The sequence below is a fragment of the Balaenoptera musculus genome, chromosome 16 (genome assembly GCF_009873245.2).
Source record: "Balaenoptera musculus isolate JJ_BM4_2016_0621 chromosome 16, mBalMus1.pri.v3, whole genome shotgun sequence".
NCBI lineage: Eukaryota > Metazoa > Chordata > Mammalia > Artiodactyla > Balaenopteridae > Balaenoptera > Balaenoptera musculus.
The window spans coordinates 62,553,340-62,580,972 of NC_045800.1; the positions used below are offsets into that span (position 1 = coordinate 62,553,340).

Consider the following 27,633-nt stretch of genomic DNA (forward strand, 5'->3'; position numbering starts at 1 on the left):
TCCCCTGGGACCACCCACCCCTCCAAGACAACAACTTGGCTCAGTTGGGACCTTCCAGGACATTCCCCCAACACTATGGTCAGTGTCCTGGCGGTACCATTTGTTAAATATTTGCATGGGCTGTGTCTCTTCCTTTTAAGAGCAGTACCTTAAAGTCACAAAATGGGCACTTGTTCTTTTATTTCATTGGCCAGAATGAAGTCCTGTGGCTGCAAGGCAGGTTGTGAAATGTAGTCCTTTTTCTGGGTGGCTACGTACGCAGCCAGAAATAGAGGGTTTGATTACTAATTATGAAGATCGAGGGAAAAGAGGTGAAGGATATTAGGAGATAGTAGGAGACTCGGCCACCTGGGAGGGCCAAATACGTGCCAAGTAGCACAGAGGGCTTTGTGAGCCTAGCTGGGATGATTGATTTTTCCAGCAGCCCAGGGCTGCTGGGAAGAGAGGAAAAGACAGCAGAGGCCAGGAATTGGCAGGTGAGTGACTAAAGTTTGATGGGGAGAGTGGTCCTTGGGAGGGGCTTACTAGAGCGGTTGCCTGAGGGGTCAGACTAGGCAGAAAGGCAAATGCAGGCAGGAGAGACTGGAGGCTGGAGGTCTTGATGAGGGAGATGCTGGCAGGAGAGGAACCTGAGCTTCCTTCTCTGAGACGCAGTGTGTGTGTGTTATGGGGGGAGGGGGTGCTTCCAGGGTGGTACCAGGGTGGCTGTTGGGGGAGCCAGAGTGGAGCTTTGGGTCCAGGCGTGTGGGCTGGGCCTTCACAGTGGAGGCCTCTGTTCCATCAGCTGTCTTGGCCGAGTGCTCTTTCAGTTGCACAATAGAAACAGTAACAGATGGAAGCCCTCTGGGGCCAGAAGGGGAATTATTCATCTGACAGGTGGGAGTCTCACAAGATCTCAGGCACTAGAAGTGGGGCCTCGTGAGGAACTGGGACCCAGAACTGGAAAGTCATCAAGAATCCCGCCAGGATCTCCAGTATGGCTCACATTTCCGAGGAAAAATATCTTTGCAGTTCCCTGAAAACTTGAGCTCATAGTAGGGAGGAAAAGAAGGGGATCTTCTTATCTTTTAAGAAGTTTCCTATAATTTTTTCTTTAAAAAGTATGAAGTAAAACGTGGACATTGCAATGAGTGAAATAATGCAATGACGGGTAAACCCAAAGTCAGAAGACTCTTCCCACTTCCAATTCTTTGTTCCTCTTCTGAAAATCCTGCCACTTCTGAGAGAGAAGGGCACCTTGCTGCTTCTGCCTCATGCTTCAAAGCTGCTTCAAGTAACGTTGTTTTGTCCCGGCCCATTTCCTTAACTAGCCCATCATTGTTCAGCATTTGAAATCTTTCCAGTTTCCACTGTTACAAAGGGCTATTCTGTGAACACTTTGGATAAAGTACTTCTTAGCTCTGGATTATTTCTTTGGGGAGGTATATAGCTAGGAATGGTATTATAGGGTCAAAGGGTCCAAATAGATTCATAGCTCTTGTTGCCTACATACAGATGGTTTGGAAGGTTTTTTTTTTTTTTTTGAAGGTATTTTAAGAGGATTGAAGCATCTACTGACTTGGTAAAAAATTATAATAACCCACTTACTGCTTTTATATTCTTTATTAAAATTCTGTCCTTACAGGGAAGGGGGTGGATGAAGGAACATATTACTCTTGTGTTGCAGGTGTGCAAATAAAAGGCAGCAAAAGTTCATCTCAAAAACACGGACATATCCCTCTAGTTGGGGGGGAGGGTATTAAAAAGAGTCATGGTGGGTTCAGGCTCTGTTGTTAAGTAGCTCTGAGAGCTCAGTTACTCTGGCCAAGCGAGAGCCTGTGATCTGAAGGTCTCCAAGTTTCCTTTTGGCTTGGGGTCTTGTAATCTCTGCATGGGATGCTTTGCCTCCTTCATCGGCTAGGAGCTGGGAACCAGGCTGTGTCCTAGAACCCCACCTCCCTTGCATTTATCTGGCTGTTGGGGTAATTGCCCCATTCGGTGCCTGGACTTAGGAAGCCTGCAGATGGGGCAACCATGCAGCCTCCGTTTTGCCATTGAGGCCAACCAGTGAGGCATCCAGTTTAGACCAAATCTTGTCCCAACTTTACTCAGCTCTTTCACATCACCCGCTGCGGTGCACACTTCCCCATCCAGCTCCCCAGTGGGAAGTAAGAGCCTCGCTGTGTGGGTGGTGGTGGAGGAGCTGAGCCAAAGGTGCTGAGACCTCTGTCTGTGGGCTGTTCCTCAGGGAGGATTATAGATTGTCACAGACAGATGGGACCCTGGGTTTGCCCCTCCCTGGTCAGGTGTAACCTTGGATAAATGTCCCTCCCATTCCAGGCCTCAATTTCCCAATTGGTACAATGATGGAATGCGACTAAATGACCTTTAAGGGCCTGCCCTAAAAGTCTGAGGTTTCCTTCCTTTCCTTCCCTTCGGCTTGTAGGTACTTGGCCCTTGGGGGACAGCGAGGTTGGGGTCACCCCTCTGCTCAGAACCAGAGGGTCAACCACAGGTAGAAGGCAAGTGGTTTTGTGGGCCACCCAGGCCTTTCTTATTCTGGAGTAAGATGCAGATTGATGGCTAGACAGGGTGGGGCAGCTTCTTTCTCCATAAAGGCTCCTGGCTGATTTTTAGCCTGATTCTCAAATTCGGGCTTCACTCTTTGTTCCCTTCTCCAAAGGCTCAGGCACTTTCTATCCTCCCCCATCTTGCTTCTCAATCCCTTTCCTCCACTCCCTCCAACTCTGGGACAAACCATGATAGGGCCTTGGGAGTGTTTGTATATTTTGGGAAGGGGAAAATTTCCCTTCCCTTCTTTGGTTCTTTTTGGTTGGTCAAACAATTAAAATGATGTAACACAGATTAACAGGAGAAAATAAAATTTAATTTCATATGTGCAGGAACCCCACAAACATGAGAGGGTCAGAGACAGAGAGGTAAAATGAGGTATATACACCATGCTGAGCTAAGAAATGGGATAGGGACCTGGGGCTTCCAAGGACAGGAGGGTCATCCCCAGGTAGATAAGAAGAGCAGATTTTTTGGTAATTAGGTGTTTGCCCTGCCATATAGATGGGGTCACTTAGATAAAATTTGTTCCTGGTAATAACACCTTTTCTGGGAAAAATCCCCAATTTAAATTCTTCTAGGTAGTTAAGGGAGAGGCAGTAATTTCTCTTGAGCCCGCAGGCTCTCCATTGCCTTTAGCGCAAAAGAATCCACATGCCAAAGTACCACATCTCAGAGACCTGTTCTGAAACCCTACATATCTAATATTGACAAACCTGTCTGTGAGTCATGGGGAGAAGGGATTGTGGATATGAAATGTTAAGAGGGAAAGTCAGGACCCAGAATGAAGTTACACGCAGGCCCAGCCACGAAAATACTATGAACGTCATTTAAGAGACAGCGTGGGTCAAGTGGTGAGTTTGAGTTTTGACTGTGAGAGCTTAGAAAAAGTAGATAACCTTTCTGAGTACGGATTCTCAACTGAAAAATGGTACTAATAATAGAAAATGGTACTTCATAGAAAAAAGGTGAGGCTTGAAAGATATTTATATATATATATATATATATATATATATATATATATATATATATATATATATATATATATATATATATATATATATATATAATCCCTAACGTTGACTTCTTCATTTATGTATTCTTTGATGACCTCTCCATTCCCTTCCGTCTCCTTACCCTCCTCCCATGCTCCTTCAATCCTTTCGGCCTCCACATTCCTCCCTCCTCCCAGCCTTCCTTTTGCGCAGGCGCCCTGTGCGGCGCTGAGTCAGGCTGCGGGAAGAATTCGGGCCGCCTGGCCAGGACAGAGCTTGCGCCTGCGCGGTGGGCGGCTTTGGGGCGGGGCAGGTTTATATTCGCTGAGGATCAGCTGACGCTCTGCATTGCAGACTGCGGAGTCAGGAGGCGCCATGTACTCCCTCTTGGTTCTGGCCAGCCTCCTTGGCGCGGGTAAGCCCTGGGACCCCCAGCCTGGGAAAGGGGACCCCGCAGGACGCAGCCCGCTAGTCCCGGAGCGGGCTGTACCGGGCCTCGCCCTTTCGCTCCCCATAGAGATTAGTGAGGGGCGCGCTCTGCGCAGGCGCGTGCGCAAAGCCGGGTACCTGCTGGGCGGCGGAGGGGCTGCTGGAGGCGGGAGGCGGTTGGGAGCCTGGCTGCCTAGGGGCTGGGGTCGGGCGTGCATGCGAGGCGGGCGGGGCCGGGGAAGTAGCGTCTCCCTCACGGCCTGAGTTGGCGGACTGGGGCTCCCTTAAGCTGCCGGTCCAGCTCTCGGGGTGGGCCTGTAGGGTGACCCCTACTGCAGCTGTGTCGTGCTTGTGCTGGACGCACGTCATGGAGATGGACTGGAGCCCCAACTTCTGGACAGACTTTGGCCCTTGGCCTCACTTGCCCCAGTTTTTAAGAGTATTGAAGTTGCAGAAAGCACATAAATATATCTTCTGTATTGATGTTTATCTTTGCATATATATTTACTCTTGATCCTACATCTTGAAGATAATATGGGGTTTTTGTTGTCCTGATGAATTTGCAATGGAGCCCTCATTTCATCTTGCACGGCCATTGGCTGGTTTTGGCAGAGGCCTTTATTTTTGGGAAAATCTAAGTACCTGAGAAGTTGTTGTACATAGGAGTATTCTTACACCCACCAATTGTCCTGAAATAGTACTGATGGTTGTTAAAATCATCGTAGGTTATGTAGGCAATGCTTGGGAACCAGCTGTACTGCCTTCCTGGAATTAGAAGGGGGTCTCGTGCCCTTCCCATGTCATCGAGACCAACCCTCCACCCTCAACTCTTGCCTTCATATTCTTAACCTCATCTAAATCGTCATGGTAAAGGGAAAGGAGTGAGGTTGACAGACTTGGAGCCAGATTTTAATTTAAATACACAGAGGATCCCAAATCTGCATGTTTTCAGATAATAGCCCACTGAGGAAAATAAACCTGATCTTCAGGCCCATCCTCAATTTCTGTTTCTAGTTAACTGTAATCTAAGGGCTAGCTTCCATTCTAACTCATGCAGCAATCCAAATTTTAATAGACAGTAATGCAATGGATGACAGAGTTGATGGGAATCAAATAAGATATTTATAAGTGAGATAGATTTAAGGTGTTTAAACCAAGCTCCTAAACTTAAACCAAGCTCCTAAACTTGCTTTACTTGTGGATTATGAAAGGCAATCAACTTATAAAGAAAGATTTTTGGTTTTATAGTCACCAAAGGAACTTTTTCTTGCTGGGGTTGATACTGCTTTTATTCCATAGTCAGTATGATAAACTAATGCTAGTCTCTAAATTTTCTATACTGATTGAAAACGATTTTTTTGTTTTTCAGTATCAAACTGTTCTTACTGGCAGTAAGTCACTCCTCATGAGACCCTTAAGAGTTCTGAATCACTCAACCCACACAAAAAGGACTTAATTGTTTGTTTGGAAATGTAAAATCCTCCTCTGGTATATATGGGAGTACGGCTAACCAGACTGTTAAGTTAGACTAGATACCCTTTCCCCTGAACACTTGGGTAAATAGGAGTGTGTAATAATGGCCTTGTTCTAATCTTGCTGCCCAGGCTTTAGGATTATGCCAAGGTCATGCTCTGAACACAATGTATGAATGCCTGCTTGCCTTGACAGCTCTGGCCCCAGTGTAGCTTTTTGGAAATGTATTCCTAAAATTTTTAATATTGATAGTGAGCTTGTTCACGAAGGTGCCTAGTGACGGCAGCCATCATCTGCTTCCTGAGAGCTTAGAACTTGCCGTTCCAGTGTGGCACCAGAGAGTGTCATCCTGAATCTGGAGAGGCTTTATGCTTTGTGTTTTAATGATGTCCTGGTGGTAGAGACTTTTGCTCTTGAGTTGTTTTCCTACTCATCCAGGTGCCCCTCCTTTTTCTCCACCTGGAAAAGAAATGGCAGTGATGGTATACTGAGAGAATTGGAGAGTATCTCCTCTAACCTCTTAGGAGTGAAGACACTGAGGCCCCCCAGAAATGACTCCCCCAAATCGTAGGCCATTTACTGGGGAAGTCAGAATCAGAACCCAGGACTCCTGACTGCTTGCTCTTTATCCTTCCATCAACACCAGGTGCTTAACTTTACAAACTTATTGGGCTGTAATTTACATACAGAAAAACATGCACATTTTAAGTGTACAAATTGAGGTATTACTGCAGAGTGAACAAGCCCACTGTAAGCAGCCCCCAAGGTAAAGGAGTAGCGTCCAGAAGCCCCTGTGCCTCCCCATCCACTACCCTATCTAACTGGCCCCAAAGGAAGCCGCTTTGTTAGCTTCTAGCACTGTAAATGTAAAAACCTAACTACTATTTTTGAGCTTTTTATAAATGGGATCATATAGTAAGGACATACTGTTGGGTGATTCCTTTAGTGGAAAAAGGCAGGCCCAGTGTTAATGAGGTGGCAAGTATAAAACAAGTGGCTTGGTGCCTGGGATATGGTACATATTCCCTGAAACTTAGCTGCCCCTGTTACTGCCGCTTGTGTAGAGGCTAACCAGCTGAATGTTGTTTACCCGCCACTGAGGCAGGTAGCTCTCTAAGGATGCTAGAATGTATTATGTACAAATATATATATTCATTTGATAGCTTATTTTTATTAAGATGCAAGACATGAACTTATAGCACAGCCTGCTGAATGTCAACAACTCCAGTTCTCACCTGCCAGGAATTTGGATAATTCCCCTGTTTATCAATTTTTAGTCAATAATCAACTTTACTCTGAAAATAACAAGGATTTGGTAAGTGGTTTAATTGCATTTAACAAGGTGTATCCAATACCTCCTATGATAGTTGAAGCGTATTAGATCAGGTGGTCTGGATTTTTCTAGATGGGGAAGGAGAACTTGCTCCTCCATTTTCTTGGGCTCTGAAGCTGGAATGGCTGGGCTGTGGCTTAACGGGATAGGGATGAGGAAGGGCGACAGGGTGTTGCTGGCGGGGGGAAAGCACCTAATAAGGCATGGGAAGCTCTCAAGGCCCAGACCGTGCCACTTGGGCAAGTGTGCACTGCAGCTTCCGGAAGCAGTCTTCTAGCATAGGCATTCTAGGTCACTCTAAGCCTTGCTTCCGGCACCAGTTATTTGGTTCTGCCTCCTGGAAGGAAGATCTGGATTTTCCTGCCCTGCCTGTTTTGTTTTTTGTTTTTGTTTTTTTAAATCATTTTAAAACTTATGGTAAATACAGTGATTGGGATGAACAGTTTGACTGTTGGCGAAAGCACTCATTGCTTTACTTTTGTTCCTTGAAGTTCCAGAAAATAACCTCAGTTATGGCCTTGGGTAATGGCCTGTGCACTGAAAAATAACCTGTCAAAATTCCATGTTTTCTTGTGAAGTTTATTATTCTTTATGATGGGAGTGAGATGATACTGTAGAATAGAAGTTTAACTTTATCACATCACTGACTGACCTTGGGCAATTTTCTTAAACTGTGCTTCCTCATCTGTACAGTGAGATTAATAATGTAGTGATGTAGTGATACTTTAATAACTTACTGTATGACAAGGCTTAGGTAAATAAGTACTATAGGGTTTGTTGTTAAACCACAAAAAAACAATAGCATGTTTGTTAATGTCCTTGTCCCACCAGCACAAGGACAAAATCAGTCTCTGCCCTTGATTTTGTGATGTCTCCTGCCTTCTTTCATTTCATTGGATGTTGTAAATTTAACAACAAACAAAACTAAATTGAGTTGTAAATATGTTACGTTGGACATAATTACCAGATCAGAAAACAAACTAGGGTAGGTCGTCAGCCATCAGGAGGGAGGTGGGAAAGAATTTGGCTAGGCAGCCAAACTCTTGGTTTATACGTCAGTCTTTAACAGAACAGCCCAACAGATCAGGGCTGGTTCCTGGTAACCTGACTACTCAGGTTCTAGGCTGGTTGTCCCTAACCATGGTACCTGGGGTAAGTCTGTTCTCCACCCCCCGCCCCAGTCTGGTTTCCCCATCCCTCAGTGGAGGTGAACTGTTCAGATAATAACTGCACACGGTAAACAAGTTCCATCAGTGTAATAGTGCATAGAGTAAAAAGTATGTTTCCCTCCCACCACTGTCCCCTGGGCCTTTCCCAGAGGCAGCCTGGTACCGACTCCTTTAGGAGCCTTCCGGAGCTACCTATAGGTGGCTGTGTGTATGATTTCCCCTTCTGGTTTTCTTTTTAACACAAACACATATTACACTGTTTCGCTTCTTGCTCTTTTTTAAAATTGTGGAACATTCTAGACATCTGGAAAAGTGGAAGAGTAATGATAATGAACACCTATGTATATAACACTCTAGTTAAGATATAGAACAACCCGCCTCCTTCCATAGATAACCACCTTCCTGGCCTTGGTGTTTATCATTCCCCTGCAGGTCTGGCTTTATACTTTCATACATATATGTGTAATCTTCAGCGGTATGTGTAGTATTGTTTTGGATTTTTTTTTTTTTTTTTTTTTTTTTTTACCTTTTTGGCCGCACTGCACGGCATTGCGGAACTTCCCCGCCAGGGGTTGAACCCCTGCCCCCTGTGGTGGAAGCGACAGTCTTAACCACTAGACCACCAGGGAAGTCCTGTTTTGGATATTTTAAACATTTCATGAATAATATATATTCTTGGGTTAGGTTTTTTTTTTTTTTGCTAGTGAGGTTCATTCATTTTGAAAAGTTTAGATCTGTTTCATTCATTTTCACTACAGTACAGTATTCCATTTATATCATACTTATTCTCCATTCTGTTGATAAACATTTAGGTTATTTCCAGTTGTTTTATTGTTCTGTTACAAACTGCTTCTATAAATACTCTTGTGCACATGAACAGACATTTCCTTAGAGGATATACCTAGGAACAGAATTGCTGAGTTGTGGAGTATATCTGTTTTCACCTTAATTAGAAATTGCTGAATTACTCTCTCAAATGATTTTAGGAATTTCTGTTCCCACAGAATATGCGGTTTTTAGTTGCGATATTAACATTTGATGTCAAACTTGAAATTTTGCCATGATAGAAGGGTGAGGTGGTTTTCATTTGCATTTCTCCTTTTATTTGTATCTTTAGAGGTTATTTCATGCTAATACAGATAGATCTATACTACTACCTTTCTAAAAAAACATAAAAAATTTTGGAATAATCTTAGATTTACAGAAAAGTTGCAAAGCTAGTACAGTGAGTTTCTATATACCCTGCACCCAAACTTCCCTTACTGTTAACATCTTACATAACCGCTGTACATTTTTCAAAAGTGAGAAATTAACCTTACTGTTAACTAGACTGCATTCTTTATTTGGATTTTACCAATTTTCCCACTAATCTCTTGTTTCTGTTCCAGGAGTGGATCCACAGTACCACATTGCACTTAAGTTGTCCTATCTTCTTAATCACCTTCTACCTCCCAGCTGTTAAAAAAAATAGCTGCAGAGTATTTTATTGTATGGATGTGTCAATTTAGTTAAACCTATTGATGGACATCTGTGGCACAGAAAAAGTGAGACGGATTCTGATGACACTTCCAAATTGTAAAATTAAATTCTGGCCACATTTGGATAGATACTGCTTTTGAAAAGAAATTCTTTATATGACAGGAAACTACGTAAATAAGATTGAAGGAGATGTTATCGAAAGTTTTTTGGCCAGTCTTAGTGATGTCACTTATTACAGTAAAAAAACAAAACAGAACTCCTTTAACAGCTGTGCTGGAATGCTGTCTCCATGTGCAGGCGCTGATGCCAGAGGGTCATGTGGCTTTTCCTGTCTCACTAGGAGTAAAACCTAAAGTTTATTCTGCAAGGTCATGTCACCTGGCCCTCGGCTGCTGTTCAGAGTTCTTCCTCTCCCATCAGGTCAGGGCTGCTTACTTACTGTTGCCCAGAACCTTTGCATTTTGTGTTCTCCCTATCTGGGTCATCTTCCTTTCCAGGTAATCATGTAGTTTACTCTGTGCCTAGGTGTTGCCTTACCAGAGTTGCGCCCTGCTCTGCCTGAAATGTCCATGCCATTCTGCCCTAGTCTTGCTCTTCCTTGGCTTCATTTTTCTTCTTAGCACTTGGCACTGCCTGGCATCATATGATGTGTTTTTATTTGTTGTCGTGGTCACTGACTGGATCTGCAGCATGTACAGCAGTGTTTGGCCTGTAATAGGTGCTCAGTCCTGCTGAACCGTGGTGTGAGCTGTAGCAAGAGGACTTAAGCTCAGTAACTGCTGGTGGCTCGGTGTGCATGAAACTTAAATGCTGGTAGTGCCAAATCTTTATCACGATTAAACAAAGCATTTTCTTTTATTAACTGAAACTAATTTTAAGAAATTGTGTTTAGGAGTTTGCAAATCAAGAGTGACTTTGGACTCAAGTGAAGTGTTGGCTTTTAATAGTAGTTCATGTCCAGGTTAGAGCCAATCCCCGCCCCCACCGCCCCACCCGAGCCTTTTGGAGAGGATTTTATGTAGGGGTTAGGGACACAGGACCCTAACATAACTAAGATACCCCTGGTGGCCCTGATTTGAGGTAAATCTGAAAAGGGAACCAGCTATAATTTGAGGAGGTTGTTTCCCCTCTTTTTAGTTCCAGAACTTAGTTGTTTTTAAATGTTTATTAACCCAGTGGTTCTCAAACTTTTTGGTCTCAGGATCCCTGTATACTCCTGAGTCATTGAGAGACCCCAAAGAGCTTTTGTTAATCTGGGTTATATCTATGATATCTACCATCTTATAAATTAAGTTGACAAAATTTTAAAAATAATCCTTAAAAAAAAATAAATCCATTACATGTTAACATATTGTGATTTTTAATGAAAAATAGCTGTTTTCCTAAACATAAACCTATTTAGTGAGAAGAACAGCTTATTTTACATTTTTGCAATCTTTTTAACACCTGGCTGGATTTTCAGCTGCCTCTGCATTCAGTCTTTTGCACTGTCACATGTCATATGCTTCCAGAAAAATTCCACTGCTCATTTTTGAGTGAATGAGTGAAAAAGGCAACTAACATCTTCATATTACTATTATGAGAATTTTGACCTCATGGACCCCCTAAAAGAATCTCTGAGACCCTCAGTGTTCTGTGGACCACGCTTTGAGTGTGAACCACCAGTGTAGCTGATTTGCGGGAACTACAGACATCATAGTAGGTGACACCTCCTGAGAGTTCATTGTGTACCCAGCACTGTTCTAAGTGCTTTTTGCTTAACATTTTTTTTTTTTTTTTTTTTTGCTTAACATTTTATCCTCACAGCAGCCCTCTCAGGTGAGAGCAACTAAATCAGAATGCTGGGGACATTCTAATATCCTGCCCTAATCCATGCTGTGGTCTGAATTTTAGATTTCAGCATTTCCAGTGAAGGTGGTATTCCTTTTAGGTATTAAGTACTCAAAAGTGACATTTATAGTAGACACACTTGCATGTATCTCAAACTTTTTACTTAATAAACAATCATGTGCGATGAGCCCAGAACACTGAATTTCCTTATTAGTGGGTTTGCATGAAATCTTTTTTTTTTTTTTTTTAGCATAGTATTGTCTTCTTCAAGGGTGCAGAGACCACCCAGCCGGTTAGCAGGGATGGGATAGAGCCTGGGCCGGCTTCTGGCTGGCTGGCTGGCTGGCTGAATTGATTCCTGGGCTGTACCTTGGGCTGAGTGTAGAACCATACAGATGTGCCTTTGACCTCTGCCTGTACCCATTCACCTGGCTGGCCCTTGGGCATTTCTGTCAGGGGCTTCTTCATGGTCCAGTTGTGGAGTAATCTTATCTAAGGTGATTTAAGTTTATGTCTGATCATCACCTGATAGGTTGACATTTTGGAAGAAGAGCTTTGCTGACAGGAGTTTATATTGGACTGGAGTGCTCCTTTTTTCTTTTTTTAATTAATTTTTTTTATTGGAGTATAGTTGATTTACAGTGTTGTGTTAGGACTAGAGTGCTCTTTTTTTAAAAATTTATTTATTTTATTTTTGGGTCTTCATGGCTGCGTGCAGGCTTTCTCTAGTTGCGGCGAGCGGGGGCTACTCTTCGTTGTGGTGCGCGGGCTTCTCATTGCGGTGGCTTCTCTTGTTGCAGAGCACGGGCTCTAGGCACACGGGCTTGCGTAGTTGTGGCATGCGGGCTCAGTAGCTGTGGTACACGGGCTCTAGAGCGCAGGCTCAGTAGTTGTGGTGCACGGGCTTAGTTGCTCCGCGGCATGTGGGATCTTCCCAGACCAGGGATCAAACCTGTGTCCCCTGCATTGGCAGGCGGATTCTTAACCACTGCGCCACCAGGGAACCCCTGGAGTGCTCTTGAATGAACTAGATAGGAATTTCTCTTCCCAAAATTAATTATGCCAAATTGAATCATTCTTTTACAATCTAAGAAGATCACACAGCCTTGCCCCTCAGTGTGTGTTACCACACAAGGCAGTGTACCTGAGGATTCTGTTGCTTTCTTCATGTGGATTGATTTCTTGTCCTAGAATGATCTGGCCTGTGAGGAAAATTAAAAAGCAAGGGGGCAGTGGGAGAGGAGAAGCAGGGAAGAAAGAACCTTTGTCTTAAGTAACAGAAATAATAGCTTATCTGAGCCAGAGGTGATGGGATGTCAGCCTAGCAAGCTTGAAAGCTTTATTGCCACAGATTCCTTTTGTGATAAGGGGACTATTTGGACCTTACTTCCTCCAGATCAAGGCAGGCTGCCTCTAAGCGTATGCCATTCAGAATGATTAAATGGGCAGTATTTTTATTCTGCTCTGCAGAATGTTTTCCAAAAGCAAGATCCTCTAAAGAAGAGACAAGTGCTCTTTGTCATCGAAGGTATTTGTGACACCAGCTGTTTCATCGAGTAGTCAGTGTTGAGTGCATTGTGTTATCTCCTGCTCTTAGGGAATCTAAGTGCACAAATTCTCCTGAGAAATGTCTGAATGCGGGGGACCTGAGGTAGATACTGCCTCTCCTGGGGTTCCTCTCTCTTGGTTTCCTAGCAACCTGCTTGTTGCCATGGCAATGCATTACCCAGGCAGCAGATCCACTGCCCTGTGGAATGTGTGCTCTGATTGTTGAGATTGGGAGGTTGCTTGCATTTTCTGTTACCCTTTTTTTTTTTTTTTTTTTTGATAATTAGACTCGAACAGTATTTAGCATATGTTACCTGAAACATTTAAAAGGAATAAAAAAGATTTTATATGGCTAAAATAATAAGACTGATTGTTTTAACAAATAGGGCATAAAACACACATTCTAGGAATGATTATCCCTTTCATTCTGAGGCTGGTTTTGAAAATCTTTGTTAATTATATGGTGTACATGGACTTTTAAATATCTGCAATGGAGGTAAGCCTTAGTAAAGACTTGTCATTTGGAGACTATTTTGGTGAATGAGGTAGATGATTCAGCTGGTATTATAGTTAGGCTTAGGTTTGACTGCAGACAACAGAGACCTAGAATAATGGTATCTTAATTATGATTGAACTGTTCCCATCTATCATAGCGAGTTCAGGAGCCAGGCAGTCTAGGGCTAGCATAGTGGTTCTACTTCCAAAAGAATTCGGAGACCCAGGCTCTTCTAGCTCAGTGTTCTGCATCATTGAGGTCTAGGCCCTTTCTTCATGGCCCATCATGGCTGCCAAAGTTCCAGCCATCACTTGGCTTTAAAAGTGCAGTAACGTCTACTAACATCCCATCAGCCAGAATGTGGTTTCATGGCCAGACCCTGCTACAAGAGGGACTGGGAAATGTGGTTTTTTATTTTGGCAGCCATGTATGTAGCTAAGAATTTGTGGCTCTATTCCTTTGAAAGGAGTGGAGAATAGATATTGCTCCCACAAGGGAGCAACTTGTGGTCTGTGCCACACTGGGCGATAATTGTTCCCTGAAACAGGTTGTAAGGTTTAACTATTTTTTCTGATTTTAAAAGTAACATGAGAAAAAATTAATTTATGCCAATATACAAAAATTAGAATGTGAACACCTCCCTTTGTCATCCTTTCCCTCAAGTCCACATTAACAACAATCCAGTGTACAATTAACTGAGCTTCATAAGTACCAGACACTCTCAGTGCTTTCTGTGCTTTCTTATTAATCTTCACAGAATTCCTGAGAAGAGGGCACTCTTTTTTTTTTAAAGGAAGTTAATTAATTAATTAATTAATTAATTTATGGCTGCATTGGGTCTTCGTTGCTGCACGGGCTTTCTTTCTCTAGTTGTGTTGAGCGGGGGCTACTCTTCATTGCGGTGCGCGGGCTTCTCATTGCAGCGGCTTCTCTTGTTGCGGACCATGGGCTCTTGTCACGTGGGCTTCAGTAGTTGTGGCTCGCGGGCTCTAGAGCGCAGGCTCAGTAGCTGTGGCGCATGGGCTTAGTTGCTCCGCGGCATGTGGGATCTTCCCAGACCAGGGCTCGAACCCGTGTCCCCTGCGTTGGCAGGCGGATTCTTAACCACTGAGCCACCAGCGAAGCCCCAAGGGCACTCTTATTTTCCATATTTTGCAGATAATTGTGGCGTTAGTAAGTTTTCTGAAGCTTGGCTTTAGTAGACAGCAGAGCAGGAGTTTTGTCAGATCTGTCTACCCCCAACACTCAGGGCAGTGATCATGTTGCCATACTGCCTCTGTGCCCTTCCAGAGAGGGAGAGGTTTTTGAGGGGGCTTTTCTAAAAAGTGGGTTCCACTTTTTAGTGGAACAGTGAACAGTGAAAAGTGGCAACTTTCTTGGGATTGGAGGGCAATCAACCTGTAGCTCCAATTACATGAATTACTGAAAACTTTTCACTGGTGGTGTTACTAGTGCTTCGCTGGGCACCTCTCATTTTTGCACACGTGGGGCTTCTTGTTTAGCTCCTAGCTACCAGTATTGACTCCTGGGCTCATTACAGTGGGGCCTGTGCTTCACTCTCCTTGAGATTTCTGGGTCTTGAATTTAGTAACCAACAACTTCTGAGGTTGTTGGGAAACAGCTCTCTAGGTCTTCGAGCTGCCAGTTAATGACCTGATTAAATGTAGAGAAAGCAAATAGAACATCCTTGATTCAGCTATTTGTGGAACACCTGTTCTGGGCAAGATGGTAGACGTGAAAAAGGTCTTCCAGTTGCTACTGTGGATAATAATAGTAATAGTGCTCACTGGACTGTTGTAGCATGCCAGCACTGCACTGTGTTGTACAGTCGGTTAATTTTTACAAATCCCTTGGAGTAGGTACTAGTAATAGGCCCATTTTGCAGATTGGAAGACCAAAGTCTGAAGGTCACATGACTGGAAGTGGTAGAGCCATGATCTGAACCTTCACTGTCTGATTTCAGAGTCAGTCTGGTAGGGGAGTCGAGATAATGTGGGTAAATTAAGGTACCAGAGAGATAGATGATGATAAGGAATGATGGTTGAGAGAGTAATACTCTGGCAGTTGAAAGTGCATAGTTACGTCATCTCTTTTCTCAAAACAATCCAGTGATCAATGGCTTCATCCTCATTTTACAGATGAAAAACAAGCTCAGAAGGATGGTGATTTGCTTAGGGTCATTTGGACAGGACTTGCAGGCAGATCTTATTTTCTTTTCAGTATACCGTGTTTGAAAAACATTTAACTTATTAGATGGTGGGTAAGTTGCCTTAGAAGCCTCACTCTAAACTTGGGGTTTAGCTCCTTCTCACTTAAGAAGTCATCGTAAGAGCACCTAAAACACACACGGCTATGGTGAGCTCTCCCTCCTTCCCTCCCTCCCAGGCTCACTGAGGATTTTTGGTCAGAGTCTAGAGCTGCCACAAAGCCCATGACTGATGGCGGCTCATGGCAGCTGTTCTCAAGACAGTAAAATTCCACTACAGCCTGTCTTTGTTAAATGACCTACATGTGGAGTGGTTTAGAGCACATCTGCTTATTTTCTTCTAAGCCTAGGAGTAAGAAGGGAACAGAGCACCCACCCCTTTCCTAAGGAAATAACCACTGAAGTCTTTAAAAAAAAAACAAACTGAAACCCTGTCCTAATAAAATGAAACTTGGTTGTGGGGTTTTAGTGTCTCTGAAGTGATCATTTCTCTGACTCCAGCCCGCCAGCATTTGTCACTGAGGGCTCGAATGCCAGGCCCTTGAACTAAGAAGTGTAGTGCTTGCCTCACCCTGAGCAAGTGATCCTTCTTAATAGGACAGATTTAATCAGAAATCTCCGGGGTGTCAGGCAGACATTCTAAGAACTGTCTTAGAGTTCAGCCTGTTGCCTCAGGGAAGGAAGTTGGTTTTTGGGGGCAGTGTGGGAAGATGAAAATAGAGATGAAAGCTTTGCTGGGAAGATGTTTTGAGAAATAACTCAAAAGAAAGGTTAGGGTAATTTTAATATTGGTTATGTGTAAATACTGAAAATGTCATTTGCCTCATTATTATAAGAGTGAAGACTTTTGTAGCCCCTAGAGGTCTTCTAGCCCCGCTCACCACTCAGGATCCCTCTTACACAGAATCCCTCTCGGTTGGGCATTTCGTTTCTGCTTGGTTGCTCCCACTCTTGTAGAGGTCATCACATAACAAGCAAACTCATTCCCTTGTTTTTTTTTTTAAAGCATCAGTTTGATGGTTAGAGGACAGTTCAGGCTTCAGAGTGAGAACTCTGACTTCAAGTTGAGACTCTGCACTTACTAGTTAGAACTTGCTTAATCTCTCACAGGTTTCCTTTATTTTTTTCTTTCTTCTGGCTGTGCCGTGCGGCATGTGGGATCCTAATTCCCCACCAGGGATCAAACCCCACGCCCCCTGCAGTGGGAACGTGGGGTCTTAACCACTGGACCACCTGGGAAGTCTCCGATTCCCCTTTTATAGCCTGTGGATGTTAAGTCTGTTCCTTACCTTGAGCTGTGGTCTGCTTCCCTTCACGTCTACCCACCGCTCTGAGGTCTGGGATCTGAAGCCACCACCCAGAGCAGATCCACCCCCATGTCAGAGGTGGAAGGTGTCCTTCACCTGTGAAGGTAACTGTGCGTATCCCGGAAACCTTCTCTCTCCCAGCTAAACGCCTGCAGTCTCCTAAGGGCCTCGCCTTCCGACCTGCTGTGTTCCCCTGCGCTTGTCCCTGTCCCACGGGAAGCAGGGTGCGCAGGTGTGCTCTGCCTGCCTGTGTCCACTCACGCCGCAGCTTCTGACCCCCAGCTCTGTCCTTGTGCTGTTGGCTCTTGCTGCCCTGCTTTTTCCTTCAGCCCAACAGACTTCACATTTAAATTTAACCCAGAGAGTTTCATTTTCCCAGCTGTCTTCTTCAGCCCTTGCTGCCCCTGCTCCCTGCTCAGCCTTCTTGGGATGAGCCTTGCACTCCATTTAGGTGCCCATCATCTGGATCTCCCCACCTCCCCCTCGTTTCTGCCACGTCACAACTGGGCGACACTAACACGAGCTGTCGCCCACAGCATGGACCATGGGCGACACTCATCACAAGGGATGAGTGCCTGGTGGGGTCTTTCCCAGTGGGCCTGAGGTCTGCTGGAGCCCCGCTCCTGAAGAGACAAAAGTGTTCTTTCCCTTCAGCAAAGATCACTGCTCTCCCTCAGAATGTTCAGGAATCCCCCTCCCCCCGCCCCGCCCCACCAGTCTTTCAGCTGCCCTCTTTCAGGTGCCAGTTCAGTTTCCATTTTGAAGAAGCCACCTCTGGCTCCCCCGAGCAGTTGGGCATTCTCCTTGCAGCTCCATGTTTCTGCCAACACAGCACCATTGTTCCTGTGTCTGTCCCTCCCACCTGAAGGCACTGCTTGTCCCAGTCAATGGAGTTGATAATTGTGCCTTCATCTTAGTTGTTTTCCCACTTCCGTGGGGAAAAACCATGCTTACCCCGGGAGCTTTCAGTCCCCAGCTGGAGTCCCCGGACAGGTGTTGAGAACCCCCTGAAGTGGTGTGAGGGTTTTGTGTATTAGTACGTTTTCTGAGGAAAGGATCTATGTTCCAAACTTGTTCTGACCCACTGTTTGATTCCCTCTCAGGAGACCAGCTCCTGAAATAAGCCCCTGAACCTCTCAACAGGTCGCGCACTTGGCATCACCAGGCTTGTTTCAGCCTCATTACCAACCCTGAGGACACGCAGTTGTTTCGGGTCATTTTAGGAAATCCCACCACAGACCATTTTAATAACATGCACCTTTATGAATTTGGCTTTAGGTTGGAGGTAAATGGGGAGGTCTTGCTAAGGACTGAATTTCTAGGAGCTGGGACTTCAGTTTTCATTTCTTAAGTGTCCCGTGAAATCTGTTTTAGGCTTGGATTGGGTGACCTCTTAGGTCTACCCAATTGGCCACCAGGCATATATTTTACCTCTAGTTCTGAGTTGGGGGCTTGTTACCGTTCAGCAACTGTTAGGATTGGGAAATGACCTTGGGTTCTGCAGTAGCTGGACTAATTTCAGATAGAAGGGGCTACTTTTTTAGTCCAGAATAGCCTGGCCAAAACAAGTAACAAGTCTTTATAGCAGGTGATTACTGTTTCAAGTTCCTAGGGGGAGTAAACAAGTTACAAAGTATTCTTGCTGCTTGGGCCTGTGATAGTGCATTGTGTTCCGGAAACCTGATAGATTTTGGTCAGTTACAGCTGTTCCTGGTTGGGAAGGTTGGAGAAAATCCCCAGACTGAGTATTTGTAAGGATGGAGAGTGGTGGTCAGGCCTTGTGCAGGGAGCCCTGCTTTTATCTGCTGAGGTCCATCCTTCCGGCTTCAGTGTGTATCACTGTGTGTTCCTTTGCCTAGAGACTCATTTTGTAGCCTCCTGTTCATAATTCAAGCTCCTAATTCAGATGTAGAAGCAGGCAGTATACTTAGTGGGTACTATTCAGGAGAACTGGGAGGCCAGTACCTGGGAGGAGCATGGGAAGTGCTGGTGGGAGCTGCCAGGTCTGGGGCTTTCTCTGTGACCCCCTCACTCCTCAGAGCCCTTACCCTTGTGACTTGACTTCTGCTCCCCTCTGACCTCCCAGGACCTACGGCTGAAGGCCCCAGCCTAGCTTGGCTACGTTATGGTTAACCATCTGGGGAGTGTTGTACTGTTTTGAATCTGGCACGTGTTTTCCCACAGAGACCAGACCAAACCAACAGCTTTTGGAATGAGGCCAGTTCTTTTGAGTTCATGAACTGGTTGTGGGTTGTGCAAAAGGGCAGAGAAGGCTGTGATCTGGGCAGATTAAGAATTCGTTTGGTGGTGTCGGAAGGGGCGCAGATTATCTGGCTTGAGCTTTCTGGGGACCTGTGACTCCGTGTCTGCATGAACAGTTTGTGGAACTATAGCTAAGCTTGAATAGCTAGTGAAGTAATAAGAGTATTTCCTTTCCTTCCTTCTCCTAGAGAGGGAGCACCCACCGCCCTCCATGTGTTGTAGCCCATGGTGTGTGTGTGTGTGTGTGTGTGTGAGTGAGTGAGTGAGTGAGAGAGAGAGAGAGACATGTCTATAGAATTACTGTGTCCTCTCTTGGTTTACAAGGTGAAGCAACATGCAGCATGACTCCTGAGGTTCTAAATCTGTTTCTTACGTGGCTGTGGGGTTTTCTTCTCAGACCCAAGCCAAATGTTTTCTGTTTACAGTAGAAGTTAGTTCAACCCTCCTGTGATAGCTGCTGGAGTTTGACCCCTGCGGAGTCATCCGTCTGCATGTGGCCCGATGTAATCTGTTGTTTCCTAGCGAGGTGTGAATGTGAGAGTTTTCTTCTCAGTTTTTAGTTCCAGAATCAAGGAGTACCATAGTTCTCTCAGGGCAGTTTATAAAATATTCTTTAAAAATTACACACAAACAACATGACATGGGGAATTTAAAAAAGTAATTTAGCCAACCACCTTGTTTTGTTTATTTTCTGATTTTTGTACAACCCCAATTTCATATTCTTGAATATTTTTCTGTTTGACATACATCATTTTTATAAGTATATTTAGCAACTGCATAATATTTTGGTAAGAATATCACTAGTTTTTTCCCTCTGGTTTTGACCATTCAGGTTACATCTGCCTTTTGTTTAGTATCCTGAATTTGACTTAATATATATATATATATACTTAGGCATATTGTATTTTACCTCTTGAATTACTGGATTTCCCTAAAATGTTTTATTAGAAGTGGATTTTTGAAGAGAGATTTTTTTCCCTCAGTTCTTGAAATATATTAATATATTTTTTTTTTTTTTTTTTTTTTAAACATCTTTATTGAAGTATAATTGCTTTACAATGGTGTGTTAGTTTCTGCTTTATAACAAAGTGAATCAGTTATACATATACATATGTTCCCATATCTCTTCCCTCTTGCATCTCCCTCCCTCCCACCCTCCCCATCCCACCCCTCTAGGTGGTCACAAAGAACCGAGCTGATCTCCCTGTGCTATGCGGCTGCTTCCCACTAGCTATCTATTTTACATTTGGTAGTGTATATATGTCCATGACACTCTCTCACCCTGTCACATCTCACCCCTCCCCCCTCCCCATATCCTCAAGTCCATTCTCTAGTAGGTCTGTGTCTTTATTCCCGTCTTGCCACTAGGTTCTTCATGGCCTTTTTTTTTTTTTCCTTAGATTCCATATATATGTGTTAGCATACTGTAGTTGTTTTTCTCTTTCTGACTTACTTCACTCTGTATGACAGACTCTAATTCCATCCACCTCATTACAGATACCTCCATTTCATTTCTTTTTATGGCTGAGTAATATTCCATTGTATGTATGTGCCACATCTTCTTTATCCATTCATCCGATGATGGACATTTAGGTTGCTTCCATGTCCTGGCTATTGTAAATAGAACTGCAATGAATATATTTTGAGAAGTACTTACTAGTCACACTGCTGTCAGCCTTATAAGAATGCATCTTTTTCCACAAATTTATCACTATTTGGTGATAAGGTTGTTTGTTTTTGTTTTCCGTTGGCTATTATTTTAACTTTAAAAATATGGTACCTTCTTGCTTTAACCTGCATTTCTTTGGTTCCAGGTGACTTGTACCTGTCTTCTGTTTTTTTTTTCCTAATCCCATTTCTGTGGTTGTGACTTTTGCCCGAGTCCTTTCCTTGTTACACCATAGATGAAACTCCGTGTGTGCAATTGGTTTTGAGTGGACATACCTACACTTTGTGATATCCAAGCTATGTAGTTTTGTTTTTTGCTAGCAAACTTGTTTATGTGCAAAAACTCACCCAATTGATTATAAAAGGTCTCTTCTACTAGAACAACATTAAGAGCCATTGTTTTATGTAATAAGGATATGACTCTTTGTGTTCTCATTACAATTTTTTTAACTTTGGCTGTTTTTCATTTCTGCAGAAGTTAAAATCTTCTATTCTTAAACCTGCCAGTCTTTTCTCTTGTGATTTCTTTCATTACTTCATGGAAATTTAAGATGGTAAAGATTAAAAGGACTGATCTGTCTGATACTGTTTAAAAATAGTGTGAGAGGAAAACGGTGAACCAGGTAGATTAGTCCCTCCCAGCCCTGTGACATATGTGACAACGCAGCTCCTTGGCTGTGTGGCTCGTGTCTCATACAGCTGGTGAGGGGCCAGCCTAGTGTCCCGCAAAATGCCAAGGCCCCTGATGCTGGGGAAGCAAGTGAGGTGGGCCTGGTATGTGGGAATGGGCCGCGTCCTCACACTGATTCTGCTTGCAGCTCTCGCCAGCCCCGTCCTGGGCCTGAGAGAATGTACCAGAGGCTCGGCCGTGTGGTGCCAGAACGTGAAGACGGCGTCTGACTGCGGGGCCGTGCAGCACTGCCTGCAGAATGTCTGGAACAAGCCGGCCGTGGTGAGTGCCTCCGACTGCCGGGCCTCTGTGTCGTCTGTAACTGCTGCCCTTTACGGAGCGCTCTCTCCTGCGTCCTTTTGTTTGTTCTTCCTGGTGAACCTGAGACCTGTTTGTGGGTGGGGGTACCCACGCGGAGGAGTGGAGGGCTGGAGCGGGGAGGCTGCATTCCCCCAAGGCCGCCCAGTGTCCTGGTGGCACAGATAGGGCGAGGTCCTGCCGGTCCTCCACCGTGTGCCCCATGCTGCCCTCCAGATGCAGCTCCCACCTCTCCACCCCACGTAAGGGACCGGCAGGTGCAGCTCCCATTCCCAGGACTGGGCACGCGGGTGCAGCTCTGTCCTTGGTCACTCACTCAAAGTAGATGCTAAGCTTTTGAAATCCTTTCCCCCTTTTTTGGTATTTTTCTCTTTTAAACAGGCAGATCCCTGATTCAGACCCTAGAGCTTGGGAGCTATCTAAAATTTTATTTCCAACCGTAGCCAAACTGGAAAAGATGCCACTGATTTTTCATCTAAACAGTGGTAAATATAGCACCTTAATGTGGGGAATACTCTTAAGATGACAAACCTCAAGTGCATACTCCACACAACCTGAGTCCTCTTGGGAGACGCCCAAGCGCTGCTGGCCGGGCCGGCCGACTACAGGAAGTGCTCTTGGTTTGCTCTGGGATGTGCTTCAGCCTGTGGTGCAAGGCAGGTCTGACTGTGTGGAGCTTGAGGTCTAAAACTTGTCGGCGGCCACTCGTACTCCTTCAGTAAGAGAAGAAGAATTAATTCAATAACACTGCTCTTTTAGGTTCTGAATTCACTGTCTTAAACCACTCTCTGTGGCCAAAATTACTTTCAGATTTGGTTTCTAATTTGCTTCTGATCTTGTTTTTAATACTGCTTCCTCTTTTGAAGTTTAACGTATCATGGGGGGAGTTTAGATCTTTCTCTCTTGACAGGACAGTCTTGTGGATACCGGAACCTCTCGGGCATCGTGCACAAATTCATGATATCATAAATTCACGACACTAAAAAAAGGCATATGTAACCTGAGTGGCCCCATGCACAGTATTAGCCTGATTAGGTCCAAAGGTTCAAGGCGGTTTCTCTAAAGGCAGCTAAATTCACAGGTGTTCCTTAATCTCACCCAGATGTGTTAGTTCCTTCTTCATGGGTTGAAAATTGGTTGACATAAAGAAGGGAGCGCCCCAAGAGCTTTGAGGACTGGCTAGAATTTCCGTGGTCCTGGGCCATGTAGGGATGCCAGGCTTGTCTAGAAGACTCGTGTCGTGTCTCTGAGCTCTGCAGTGGTGACGTGTGGCCTCCACTGGCACACAGCACTGCCCAGGAGGTGGAAGGCAGACAGAGTGCCGGCAGCAGTGCTGGTGGGAATGCGCAGAGGTCTGACTGGGCCTTGTTTCACTGCCCGCACCCTCTTAACTCTGTGATTTTCCATCACATTACCGATTTTCTCTGATTTCTGCTGCCCTGAGTTCCAGCTGATTTTTGAGCCTCAGTTTCTTCACAGAGCTGTTGTGAGCATGAATGTGAAATGTAGCCTGTGCCGTGTGCACTGAGCAAGGCGCTGAGGGGTAGAGGGTACAGGAAAAGGGTTTCTATCCCGTAGAAGCACAGAGTAGTGTGATCAGTCACATCTAAGCCTCCCCCGCGGTGTCCGGTGCTTCTCATCTAGGTTGGGGGACGAGGATGTGCCAGTGTGTCAGAGATGGCCATGGTTAGATGAAACAGGAAAAAGGCCGTGGCAGCTTTCAGCTGTGTGCGGTGTGAGTTATGTCCTGCAAATACAGATCTCTCTCCCTCGTGTTCCTGCCTTTTAGAAATCCCTTCCCTGCGACATATGCAAGGACGTCATCACTGCAGCCGGTGACATGTTGAAAGACAACGCCACTGAGGTGAGCCGCCACCAGGGTGTGTGACTGCGTGTGAGCGGTGGCCGTGTGGCCACGTGCATTGGTTCTGTACAGAGCTGTGACTGAGGGCGTCCAGCGAGGAATAATGGTCTAGGCTCAGGTCGGAAATACTGTCCTGTGGGCCACAGACTGCTTCTGTCATGTAATGTCCCCCACCCCCATCCTTTAAAAATGTAAGAACCATTCTTAGCCACAGGCTGTACAAAAGCAGGCCGCAGGCCCTAGTTTGCTGACTCCTGGGCCAGGCGTCAAATGCCCGAGGTTGATTGGGATTTTGTATCACATGCTGTTAACCTTTAGGTCCATTTTTGGTGATTTCTGCTCAGAATTCCCTGTGCCAGTGAGACCGCAGGTCAGAGGGTCTTCATTTTGAATAGTGCTCGCGTCTGCTTTTTGCCTCACTGACCTGGCAGGGCCACAGCTCCACACTAGCCCTCTCCCAGGTCCTCTTCCCTGAGGGCCACTGTTTCTAGCCTTCACGTTTCTCGAGTTGTGGAGGGCCTCTTGCTTTCAGCCCATTTGTGGAGAAGAAGTCCATCCTGGTCCGACCCTTGCCTCTGTCCTCTCTAGCAAGAGATCCTTGTGTACTTGGAGAGGACCTGTGACTGGCTGCCTAAGCCGAACATGTCTGCCTCCTGCAAGGAGATCGTCGACTCCTACCTCCCGGTCATCCTGGACATGATTAAAGGACAAATGGTACGTGATGGAGAATAGATAGACTCTTCCTTCAAGGCACCTCTGGGGCCCAGGGGAGGTTCCAGACCAGATTACAGTGACTAAAATGGAAAGTCCGTTCATAGACTGAGATTTTGTCAACAGATCTTTTACACAGTTTTCGTTCAAAATGGCTTTGGCACAGCAGACCACTCTGCTTGTAACGTTCAAGGGTTGGGGAGGGTATGGGAAATGGGAACTCATAGAATTAGTGAAGGAATGTAAACTGGTATAACAGTTACTGATTTGATAACTCACGTCAGCTACAAGGATGCTTGACTTTCATTCAGTAAGTATCTGTTATGCATAAACCATGTGCCAGAGGTTGGGTTTTCAGCAAGGAACAAGGAACCAGGTTTGTGGAATTTGGAAGGACCCTAAAAACCTCCAGTGGGGCAGGAGTGTCCTGAGATGGGACCAAGGTTTTGGTGAGGAAAGCAGGGGTCACATCACGCAAGACCTTTCAGTCTGTGTTTCAGGACTGCCAGTGCGGCGGGGAGGTCTTGGAGGGTTTCACGGGGAGAAGTGAGATGATCCTTTTTCAAAGGGGTTGGTCTGGTCTGGGTCCCACCAGTTGGGAGTTGCAAGAGGGGAAGCTGGCAGGACGGTCAGGTGTGAGATCTGGTGGGGACGGTGGAGGCGGACAGCTGCACGTGGTCTTAGTGGATAAACGGACTGGACTTGCTGGTGGAGGGGAGGAGTTAGGCATGTCTTCCAGGTTTGTGGCTGGCACCTCCAGGAGGATGGTGGTGGAGCCATTTGTTATAATGGAGCCGTGGGGCCGGCCGAGCAGGTTGGGAGGTTTAGTTTGAGATGCCTGTTAGCTGGGCGTGCGCACGTGAGTCAAGCCAGGAGATGAGGAAAGGGAGAATTCGAAGGCACCAGGTGGCCTGTTTCCTTCTGGGGAGAGGATTTCCACTTGTGCCTCTTTCCCGCCAGAGCCATCCCGGGGAGGTGTGCTCCGCTCTCAACCTGTGCGAGTCTCTTCAGAAGCACCTGGCAGAGCTGAATCACCAGAACCAGCTCGAGTCCAATCAGATCCCGGAACTGGATATGGCTGAGGTGGTGGCTCCCTTCATGGCCAACGTCCCCCTCCTCCTCTACCCTCAGGACGGGCCCCACAGCAAGCCCCAGCGCAAGGTAGGCAGTGGGCCTGGCCTCCCGGGGCCCCGTCTTTGGTTGGGTTTGAGCTGCGACACAAAACGGGGCTGGCGTGTGCGTACAGCTCTCAAACTGGGGCCTTATTCCTTTACTTGATTCTGCAGTTCCACAACCCACCCTTCAGATGGTTGTGCCATGGAGGTTCTGAAGAACCGGGATATCTAACAGACACAAAGATTGTTCCCCCTTCCCGTTAAGCTTTACTATAATCAATGCCCACTTGATTTTAAACCTGTCAGTCCCTTTAGAGCCTGTAAAAACACATTAGGAACAGTTCAGGGACTCAGCCCTGGTGCTGCAGTTACGAGCATGTCGGAATCTGAACGCTTAGCTATTTTTAGGAATATGCAGTGTTTACAGACCAACTGCCCCTGTCTCTCTAGGCTGAAGGGGACGTTTGCCAGGACTGCATTCAGATGGTGACTGACGTCCAGAATGCTGTGAGGACCAACTCCACCTTTGTCGAGGCCTTGGTGGACCATGCCAAGGAGGAGTGCGACCGCCTGGGGCCTGGCATGGCCGACATGGTGAGCCTCACCTCGTGCATCGCAGGATGTTCTGGGCCAGGGAGCTGGGCTGTGGAGACAGGAGTGGGGGAGCCAAGAAAAGTTCACTTCCTGGGGTACCACTTTAAGTTGCAGCCTAAGGGCTTTGAGGAAGAGATGTTCAAACAATTCCCTGTTCCCGGAAAGCAGCCAGATATGTGGTGGGTACTTAAATACTTGGTTGGTTAATTGAGTTTGGATATGTAACAGAACTCCTGGGACAAAAGAGTGGAAGGAGAAGGAGACCACTTTTTTTTTTTTTTTTTTTCTCGCAGTCACCACAACTTTTTTTTTTTTTTATAAATTAATTAATTTATTTTTGGCTGCATTGTGTCTTTGTTGCTGCGCGCGGGCTTTCTCTAGTTGTGGCGAGCAAGGGTTACTCTTCATTGCGGCACACGGGCTTCTCATTGCAGTGGCTTCTCTTGTTGTGGAGCACGGGCTCTAGGTGCATGGGCTTCAGTAGTTGTGGCACATGGGCTCAGTAGTTGTGGCTCGCGGGCTCTAGGGCACAGGCTCAGTAGTTGTGGTGCACGGGCTTAGTTGCTCTGCAGTATGTGGAATCTTCCCGGACCAGGGCTCGAACCCGTGTCCCCTGCATTGGCAGGCGGATTCTTAACCACTGCGCCACCAGGGAAGTCCATCACCACAACTTTAAGAAACAACAGTAGAACCACTTAGAACCCTGTTCCGGTTCTCAGGCCTGGCTGTTGTCTATTCGTAATTCTAGGTGTGCTGTCCCCGCCGCCAGCAGGGTGGTTGCCCAGGGGAAGCCACACGCCTGGCTTGTAAGAGGCTCACCTGGGATGCCTTCCTTACTTTGGTGAATGTTGGTCCTCCAGGCTCAGAAACTCTTCATTAGCCCCGTGGGGGGTTTATGTCTTGGACCCTGTTCCCATTACCCACACTCATGAGATTGATGTCTAAAACCAAAATGCCATTTAGTACCCGACCACTAATAAACCTCTGCAGGACTGGATGTGGGGAGGCCAGCTGTAAGAAGTCCGTGGGTCTGGGATCTAGAGCAGCCTTTCTGGGTGGGAATGGCTGGCTCTGGGAGCTAAGGGTTCCTTTCTGTTGACTTAACTTTCTTTAAAGCCTGTGAATCTTTTAGCCTCATCGAAGTACCTTGGTATATTTGCTATGTCAGTTGGCTTCCCCAGGTTAACCTCTCTGAGGGCTGTCATATCACCCTCAGTTTTCTCACGTATAGAGACTCCCCAGTCATGACCAGATAGGGTCTGCAGGAAATACCTAGATTTTTATGAAAATCATTATAACTTAACTGGATTATACTGGATTTAAACTTTATAATCCTGTCCAAGAATGTGTGAACGGATTTGAAAAGTAATCTCGGGTCGATTGGCAGTGTTATCTTGTAGCCACACTCACTCTAAATTGCCACTGAGTAGTTGCCGTGTGACCTCGGGGAAAGTATGGGCCATGAAAGGAGATTGGAGGACCTCATCTCTAAGGGCCTTTGGAAAACATTTTCAAAACACTTTTGCACACTTGTTTTCCTGTAAGGTATGGAGTAACCAAATTGCCATTTTTTATCTTATTGAGACTTGCCCAGAGCAGACATTGATGATTCCACT

General features: G+C 45.6%; 1 protein-coding gene across 6 annotated transcripts in view; it reads left to right on the forward strand.

Moving 5' to 3' along the window:
• The first annotated feature begins 3,814 nt into the window (after positions 1–3,814).
• Positions 3,815–27,633, forward strand: part of LOC118882514 (prosaposin) — a 32,947-nt gene continuing 9,128 nt past the window's right edge. For all 6 annotated transcript variants that reach the window (XM_036828303.1, XM_036828306.1, XM_036828305.1 and 3 more), the window contains exons 1-6: positions 3,815–3,960; positions 21,564–21,697; positions 23,523–23,597; positions 24,186–24,311; positions 25,269–25,469; positions 25,874–26,017. In XM_036828303.1, the coding sequence (XP_036684198.1) occupies positions 3,921–3,960; positions 21,564–21,697; positions 23,523–23,597; positions 24,186–24,311; positions 25,269–25,469; positions 25,874–26,017 (720 nt within the window). In that variant the 5' untranslated portion in view covers positions 3,815–3,920. The remainder of the gene's footprint in view (positions 3,961–21,563; positions 21,698–23,522; positions 23,598–24,185; positions 24,312–25,268; positions 25,470–25,873; positions 26,018–27,633) is intronic.